Source organism: Gymnoscopelus microlampas, assembly GCF_963454915.1.
Source record: "Gymnoscopelus microlampas genome assembly, chromosome: 21".
NCBI classification, from domain to species: domain Eukaryota; kingdom Metazoa; phylum Chordata; class Actinopteri; order Myctophiformes; family Myctophidae; genus Gymnoscopelus; species Gymnoscopelus microlampas.
Genome location: NC_139958.1, coordinates 6,428,757 through 6,438,100, shown reverse-complemented (window position 1 = coordinate 6,438,100; position 9,344 = coordinate 6,428,757). Strand labels below are relative to the sequence as shown.

Genomic DNA, 9,344 nt, shown 5'->3' with positions numbered 1-9,344 from the left:
ATAAAAGTAATATTGACATTTTATTTCGAGAACATATGTCACAACAAGTTATTGAATTTCTCATTCAAAACACACAAGACAAAAACATGTTCACTGGAAATGGTTTGGTTTGATTTCACCCAAACCAGATTGCATGGTAACCTTGAAAGTGTAGCCTATCAAGCAATCTCATCTGTATCTTTTTTTTTTTTTTTTTACAGTATAATACAATTGTTTCATTAATTGGACACAGAATACTATTCTCATGTTTGGCAATACTCAACCAAAACATTTCTCAGTGAAGTGCATTGGGATCTAAAGAGTAAGTAAGAAGTTTAAGAAAAAAAGCTTCATAATCTACACATCAGAATTCCAAGAGTCAAGATTGAAGTTTGAAATGACTACTGCAACTTTGTGAACATCTGACAAATCCAACAAAAAATAAACCATAGCATCTTGGAGGTGAAAATCTCTGGGATCTCAGGCGTGACGGTCATAGTTTAAGGACTCCTCAATGACTTAAAAAAATAATAATAAATCTTCGCTGTTGGGTGTAAACCTTGCATGTCCAAAACCGTAACATTTCAGGAGATGGAAATAATCTGTGTTCCAAAGGATCATTTAGTGTGACACTGTCGTACAAATGAAGTAGGGCATTCATTTGCTAAATAAAACATAACAAGTAGAAATATGGAGACACAAGGTTTCTGCCCGACACAGACGAAATGCAATATGCATGGCAACTGGTCATTCAAGGAATGATGGCAGCACATTCAAACCTTTGGCAATTAATATAAAACAACCATAATGACATCTTCAACTGTAAAATGGCTTTGGGAGAGAGAAAGTAAAAACTATCATACAAAGAAATTGGGATGACAAAAACATTTTTTTCTTTACATTTTAACAGTTATAACCCATCCCAGGTTCAATCTCAACCCCACATACTGAAAACTATTATTACAATTAAACTGGGGGCTTAAAGAAATAAGCACAAAACTAATGGCATGCTCGTTTTGTTTCTTGCTTCTTAAAACGATTAAACATCAGCATAAAAAACAGCAATGACAATGACATATCAATGAAAGCATCAAAAGCACATTAAAGGGTAAAAAGAATACAAGTTAGTCAGGAAAACAGAGGCACTAACTGTTAAAAACAGCTTCGTTCAAACTAGTATTCTATGTTTTCAAAAGCAACCAAATACGTTGTGTCCTCTGTCTGTGCAGCAGACTACTGCAAACGTTTTTCTATTGGTTGAACCCAGATTAACGTCCCCACTGTGTGTGGTACCGGTCACCTATAGCCAAATTAACTACTTCTAACTATTTATAATTCAAATGTTATTAGTGATTATTCTATCGATTACTCTTTGAATTTATTGGGAAGCGTGTGTTTTTATTTTATTTTATACACACATCAATGAATCGATGTGAACAAAATGGAATTCTAACTATTATCTGTAGACATTTTTCATGAGTACTTCAAAAATGATCACTAATAATCGGACACACAAAAGGAATCCCCCATGTGAAAACACAAGAGGAATCCCCCACACCTTCTTCACTGTCCCTCCCCCTCGGACACAAAGCCGAAGTGAAGAGCAAAACGAAAAGATTTTGTTTCTCCAGAAACCAATGTTAACTAAACAACCACTGTGTTCATATGAGAAGCTTACATTGAATATCACACAGCATTATGAACTCATGTAACTTTAACCAGCAAAAAAAAGAGAATGCAAAAAAACAACATTGAAAACATTTTTTTTTCCTTTCCATTTTATGTAAATCTATTTTATTTTTATACTCAATTAAATCGATTCGTTTTCTTAACTGTTGCAGCTCTACAATTCACCTTCATCACGTGGGCCTACTTCCTGATCAATAACTGGGTTCAGTTACTGGGACACAGTTTTTAGTTTATCCCCCCCATCTTCTTCTTCTTCTTCTTCGCGTACCTCCTACTCGGATGCATCCATTTCTCCTGCACTCTCAGACTCTTCTTTCACTTCAGGCTCTTCTTTCACTTCAATTTTTTTAGGACGTCCCCTCTTTCTCGGAGACCCACCGGCGGCGGCGGAGGAGGTGTCTTTTTTCGGCTGAGCGGCCCGTTTCGAACCCGCCTTGACGGGACGGCCTCTGCTGCGCCGCGTGGTTCCGCCGGCGCCCTCCGGGTCGTCGTCGGCGCGGGGGTGTTTGCGCGGCCTTCCGAGCGGCTTCCACACTTTGGGTTTCTTCAGCTCGTCGGCCGACGGCGGAGGGTGCTTCCTCGGCCTCCCCACGGGCTTGGGCTTCTTGTTGCGAGAGCCCTTTGGCCGACCCCTCTTTTCGGTTCTCCCGGAGCTGCCGTTGATCTCCTCCTCCCCGTCTTCCTCCTTGATCTCCAGCTTGATCTTGGGGTTACTCCTCGGCCGGCCCCTTGGCCTTTTTGGGCCGTCGGAAGCCGTGGGGGCTCTCGCCAGTGTTCTTTTGTTGGGGGAGCCTTTGGGCCGACCTCTCTTCTTAGGAGAACCAGCTTCTGACACCTCTGCCATTTTTTGTACCTGTAAAAATATCGTGAAGGTTACGTTACAAAACTTGGCTTTCCATCAGTGTTGATTTTGACAGCAAATTTTGATTTTGTTTTAGTCATAGTCTTTTGAATAAAATTCCATTTAGTTTTAGTCATATTTTAGTCATCTGAAATGTTTTAGATTTTGTCTAGCTTTAGTCGACTAAATATCATAAGATTACAGTCGACTAAATCTACAGTTGATTTAGTCGACTAAAATGTATTGTGGCGGTGCCTTGATGGTGTCGTAAAGGTTGATTTTACACTTGGTTGCATGCTGAAAATAGCAGATCTACAAGCGCTGCGACATGTTGTGACAACACATCGCAGCGCGACGCGTTGTGAGCTTGTAGATCTGCTATTTTCAGAGCGCAACACCCGAGCTCAACCAAACATAAAGTGACTTGTCTTTTAGTTCTACTGGATCTCTTCTCCACTAGTCCCTCACTATCATTTTAGTCTATTTTTTATTTGTTGACGAAATTGTCAATATATTTAGTCACAGTTTTAGTCGTCATAGCTTAGTTTTTATTTAGTTTTCATCTAGTTTTAGTCAGTGAATAAAGGTAGTCGACGAACATTTTTCGTCATAGTTTTAGTCGACGAAATCAACACTGCTTTCAATCAAGCGAGGGATCTATTCTGGATGATAAGATTAGAACAAAACATTGTTCTTAGAAATTAATTAGAAATTAGAAAACTAGAACAGTGATTCTCAACCTTTTCAAGGACCCCCAGTTTGAAATGAATTAAGCCAGGGACCCCCATTTGATCAACCAAAATGTCTCTGTACGAGGCGTTGTGAGCTTGTATATCGGCTATTTTCACAAGATTTATCTGTGGAACCGAAAATGTAATGCCTCAACTCCTACAATTCCAAGTGCTTATCGGGGTGGGGGGTCCCCAGTTCAAATATGTTTTTTTGGGGGGTCACGGCCTGAAAGGTCAGTTCTGCCTTCAAATATTTGACCAATTACAGGGAAACAGCATGGAATATCAAAGCTTGATCTGACAGTCATTGTCACATGACTTACAACAGTGGTTTTTCAACCCTTTTCATATCAAGGTCCATTATTTATTCGGCATTTGAGCCATGGACCACCGTTTGATGAGATTTAGACTCTCAGAGTCAGACCCAAAACTTGGAATATTTTGTTATTGTTGGATGAGATTTTGTCCACAATTCCATGCTGTATTGATGTGGTACCATAGGAGAGATAGCAGCCAAACGTTGATCAAAATAACATTTAATTAAGTAATGCAGATGTTTAACAATAATGTAACTCTTGAGAGCGTAAAATGAAACCAAATGGACCCGTAAGGGTCCATTTGGTTTCATTTTACACTCTCAAGAGTTAAAGATCTATAAGGGTTCATTTGGTTACCAACTTCTCCATCACTTAGCATTTTGTAAACAAAATGTATCTGTGGTCTAATTCATACCAAACTAAGGGTCCTTGATATAATAGAGTTTGAAAACCACATGTAATAATAGCTGCTTTGCATAGTACTTGCTCTGTACTTTTACTCAATTACATGTTTGAACCACTTGTATACAGACTAGTATTTCTACATTGCAGCATTGCATTGATACTTTTACTTTAGTACAAACATGTGAGTACTTTTTCTCCCCCTCTGCCCATAGAGATACATTGTAACTCCCATATTAAATGGGAGTTACAATGTATCTATAATATATACATTGTAACTCCCACATAGATACATTTTAACTCCCATATAAATACATTGTAATTCCCATATCGTCACAGTGCAGCATGTTGTATCGCTCCGGGTGGGAAATCTTACTAATCGGGCGGGAATGGAAGTAACAAAGGGAATTAAAATGCATCATAGGGTTTATCTCACCTTCAAAATCACACCGGATTCCGTCGCCTGGATTTTTTTAGATTATATCGTATTGGATCGCCCGTGCGACGTGACGAAGAAAACGCGATGTTTTTTAATTAACGAGGCTATTGTTGTTAAATCTCTGTCTGCGTTCAAAACCAGCAACAGTCCGCTTCCAGTTCCTTTCCCCCCGGACCGGAAACACTTTCTACTGCCGTTCTGTTTCCGTTTGGGGAACTTCTTCTGTGGTGTTTTTGTGGCGCTTGGCATCCATACTCATTGCGTTACCACCACCTACTGGGTGATTGTGATATCTTTTATTAAACAGTGGACAGCACAGTTGAAAAAGTACTAGGCAAGACCATAGAGGGTTGGGTTGTGTATTTACCTTGCCATGATGTGACTCCAAAGGTGGACAAGAAATCAAAAGTAATTACTCCAGTGATTAGAAATTGATAATTCGAAATATGCTCCTCATTGACTTACATTGTATGCTGAAACAGCACAGCTCTCAAAGTCACTCTTATAGCACATAAACGAACGCAAAGACAAAATAGAACATCATCAAACACAGTACTGTTTTTATTTTTATGTTTTAATGTCAACTTCATGTTGATTTTGCCATTTTTATTTGGAAGAAAACCCGGACTGGATCTGTGGATCCGGATCTTCAAATAGTAAAATCAACGGGAAGTCATTTTTTTTTAATAAATAAAACAAACAGTACTGGGTTTGGTGATGTTCTATATTGTCTGAATCAGCTTTGTTTGTGTTCGTTTACGTGCTAAAAGAGTGACTTTGAGAGCTGTTTCACTGTACAATGTAAGTCAATGAGGAGCATATTTTGAATTAGCAATTTCTAATCACTGGAGCAATCTTTTTTAAATGTCTTGTCCACCTTTGGAGTCACATCATGGCAAGCTAAATACACAATCTAAACCTCTACCAAAGTGGTCTTGTCCTTTAAGTAAAATATCTGAGTACCTCCACCACTGCAATTAATGTGATTACTTTCAGCTGTGTGTACTATTCAAAAAGCTCAGGAAGCTTTGTGCATGTTCACTACCCTGCCTGAACCCCACTTTGCAAATCCACTGAAACTTTTCTTTTCGAACTTGCACCACAGTTGGAGGTAAGAAAATGTATTTGGTTTTCTAAGTGTCAAATTCTTCACTTGTTTGCACAATAAGTATACACAAGCATTTTTAACTACCCGTGTGTGTGTGTGTATATATATGGAAAAAACATAATGTTTGGTTAACCACTTGAAGCCTAGTGTTTCTATTTTTGTCTATGGTATATTTACACCACTGGCTAAACCCTAGTTGACCACTTTGTACTTTGACTATGGTCCCCTGGGCCCTCTAGAATTTCCATCTATAGTATAGATGGAAATTCTAGAGGGCCCAATTTGTGGTGTAAACTAAAGTTTACACCACAAATTTTTACTTTACTGGAGTATTTCCAATTTTCAGTACTTTTACTTCTACTCATCTACATCTCGGAGGCAAATATTGCACTTTTATTCCACTATTATTTGAAAACATTAGTTACTAGTTACTTTGTAGATTTTGATTACAAAACATACATTAACCCCTTCAGCCCTATATACATTTTGGCCATTTGAAAATGGCAGATCTACAAGTTCACAATGTGAGCTTGTAGATCTGCTATTTTTGATCTGCTATTATATATAAATTATTATATAAAAAATATTTTTATACATTTGAAAACTTGTGAAATGGGATATTCTGCTTTTGGTACTTTGAGTACATTTTGATACCAATGCTTTTGTACTTTTACTCAAGTAAATTTAGAATTCTGGACACTTACTTGTAACAGAGTCTTTCTACATTGCAGTATTGATACTTTTACTTAAGTAAAACATTTGAGTACTTTTTCCACCACTGATTTACATTATATAGCAACACACATTCTTTTGGAGGGTCATTTTTTAATACAAATATTTGAAAATGTTCAGGAAACTTGGGTCAGGATTTAGTAGGCGTTATAGAATCGGCCTCTGGTCTAAATGAGTTAAACCCATAGTTACTTGACCGGATTCCCAAGGGCTCTAGTCCAGTGATTCTCAAACATTTTTGTGTCAAGGACCCCCAAATTGATATGCATTTGGCCAAGGACCCCTGTCTGAAAATCAGTCAACATTTTCTAACCTTTTTTTTTTTTTCAAAAATGGCAGATGTACAAGCTCTGAGCTTGTCTATCTGCCATTTTTGAATAGCCAACGTGTAAAATATGATAAAAGGGGTTAAAATGCTTGTGACGCTGTTTTAACACATTTTGCTGGGAACCCCCTGGACCCCCCCCAGGACCCCTGTGAGCAGGGTTGCCAGATCTGCTTATTATAATTTCCCCGCAAGATTTTATTTGAAAATAGCCGATCTACAAGCTCACAAGTTGTGAGCTTGTAGATCTGCTATTTTCAATAGCAGATCTATTGAAAATAGGGGGGGGGGGGGTTGAATTGAATGAGTGACAATGGGACGTGATGCCCAAACTTCATGCAAGGGCTCATGTCATGGGACACTGAAAACTTGTGGATACTAGGCCCCTTCTCCTGTTTTTGCTCAACACTAAATGTTTACTTAATATTTAGGGACATTGGGTGCAACTTAAGTGGTTAAAATGTATCTACTGTACAATGACACTATACAATGCTTTTAAGATTAATCAATGCTTTGTTTTTCTTCTCTCTATCCAGATATGGCAACTGCCAGCCTTCTCCTCTCAGACGAGCAGTTTCGCTGTGCAATCTGTCTGGACGTGTTCTCTGAGCCGGTCACAACCGTGTGTGGACACAACTTCTGCAAGGCTTGTCTTGAACAGTACTGGGACAGCAAGGCCACTTACCGGTGTCCCCTCTGTAATATGACATTTCCCACAAGACCTGCAATCAAAGTCAATACTTTCTTGTCCGAGTTGGCTGTTGACTTTAAGAAGTGGGCTCTCGTGACTCAAATTCCAGGCCAATCTGATGGTGTGCTTTGTGACATCTGTGCTGATCACCCCAAGGTCAAGGCCGTTAGGTCTTGCCTGGTGTGTTTAACATCATTCTGTGATGCGCACCTGGAGCCCCACCGGAGAGTTGCAGGCCTCAAGAGTCACACTCTAACTGCAGCTGGTCTTGAAGACAAGCTGTGCAAGAAGCATCACAGGCTCTATGACTTGTACTGTGTGACAGACCAGACTTGTGTGTGTGGTGTTTGCATGCAAACAGACCACAAACATCACCACATTGTACCACTTGAGAAATATTGTGAACTTGTGAAGCTTGCACAACTGCCCAAGGCGATGGCAAAAGTCCACGGTATGATAAACGCTCGATCAGAGAAGATCAGTCAGATCAAACACTCTACCGATGCCAGCAAAAGGAAAGCTGAGAGAGAGATGGCTAAGAGTACGCGTGTCTTCGATGACCTGATCCACTCCCTTGAGGACAGCAGGAGAGGGCTGGTTGCGGTGATTGAGGACAGGTGGAAATCTGCAGAGAAGCAAGCGGAGGGTTTCATCAAAGAACTGAACGTGGAAATGACCGAGCTTGACAAGACGCGTGTCGAGTTGGAGCGACTCGCACACTCTGACGATTGCCATGCCCTTGTCCTGTTCCTGTCCAGACTGAACACTCTGCTAAACGTGGACCAGAAGAACACCGTCTTTGAAATCCATCTATCTGACACAACCTCTGTGATGAGGAAGATCTCTCGCCTGCCAGCGACGCTGAACGAGGAACTGGAACGTCTGCCTGAAATCAAACTGAAGATGATGAAGGACCGTGCAGTGGATGTGAGCCTCGACCCAGACACCGCACACCGTGACCTCATCCTGTCTGCGGATGGGAAAGCGGTGATGCTTGGAGCCACCCCTCAGAATGTTGCTGACAATGAAAAGCGGTTTAAATATCACGCCGTGTTGTCAAAGCAAGGGTTTGGGTCAGGGCAGTTTTACTACGTGGTTCAGGTGAAGGGTAAGACCAGTTGGGCTGTAGGAGTGGCAAGAGGGTCTGTTAACAGAAGAAAACCTGTCCACGGCTGGTGGACCTGTAGAACTGGACGCTGGGTCCTCATGCTGGAGGCCGGGCAATATCGAGCATTGGGCTCAGTGGCTGCTGCGTACGATCTGAACGTCAAAGGGAAACCTGAGAGAGTAGGGATCTTTGTCGACTGTGACAAGAGACAGATCTCTTTCTATGACGTGGATATCGCAGCTCACATCTACACATTCTCTGACCAGTCTTTTGACGGGAGCCTGTATCCTTTCTTCTGCACCCAGTCTGAACTCGACAAGCCTCTGGTAATCCTGTAAATCACCCAAAGTGACTCCATTCAGTGTGGTTACTGACTTAATGTGCCTCCCTTGCACAACATAGACACAAAGCTCGCATCTATCAGTGTGTTGTCTTTTTTTTTTATATTATTGTTTTATGTATTAATTTGATTTTAAATGTGTGATAGTAGTAGCTGCCGTGTCAAATTTGAAGTTTGTTGTATGGTTTTATTTATGTTTCTGTGGACACTGCAATCTGTTTAGAGGTGGTTTTCACACATTCTATAACTGATATTCAGTTTTAAAGTGTTTATACAGGTTTTAAGGTTTTACTGCTGTGACTGTTTTGTTCTGTTCTTAACCTATTTGTGAGTGGGTTTAAGGAGATTACTGCAGTGACTTCTCTAACCTATTTTAATTATGTTAAACGTGTTTGTCAAGTATTTCTTAATAAACGGATACATTTCAGAAGACACATGGATGTGATTTTTATTTGAATTAACTCTACCAATGTATGCCACTACAGTTTGAGTGGGGGGTGTCCAAGAGTCTTAGTGAATTGGACACGGACTATAATCGAATGTTTTATCCAACCGAGAAGGTTTTCAGTGTATTGGCATTGTGTATGATTATAGCAAAATATAGCCTATTGCCAGAAGCATACAAAATATAGCCTATTGCCA

At 40.1% G+C, this 9,344-nt stretch overlaps 2 protein-coding genes across 2 annotated transcripts; one reads left to right on the top strand and one right to left on the bottom strand.

Moving 5' to 3' along the window:
* Position 1: 1 nt before the first annotated feature.
* LOC311038191 (uncharacterized protein) lies at positions 2-4,562 on the bottom strand. Its single transcript, XM_084047577.1, has 2 exons — positions 4,396-4,562; positions 2-2,521 (listed from the first exon to the last, which is right to left on the bottom strand). The coding sequence occupies exon 2, from the start codon at positions 2,510-2,512 to the stop codon at positions 1,940-1,942; it is 573 nt and encodes a 190-aa protein (XP_083903703.1). The 5' UTR covers positions 2,513-2,521; positions 4,396-4,562; the 3' UTR covers positions 2-1,939.
* Positions 4,563-7,101: 2,539 nt separating this feature from the next.
* Positions 7,102-8,700, top strand: LOC311037770 (E3 ubiquitin-protein ligase TRIM39-like; the record flags this gene model as incomplete). Its single annotated transcript, XM_084047060.1, has 1 exon — positions 7,102-8,700. One exon carries the CDS (start codon positions 7,102-7,104, stop codon positions 8,698-8,700), a length of 1,599 nt encoding a protein of 532 aa, XP_083903186.1.
* Positions 8,701-9,344: the final 644 nt, after the last annotated feature.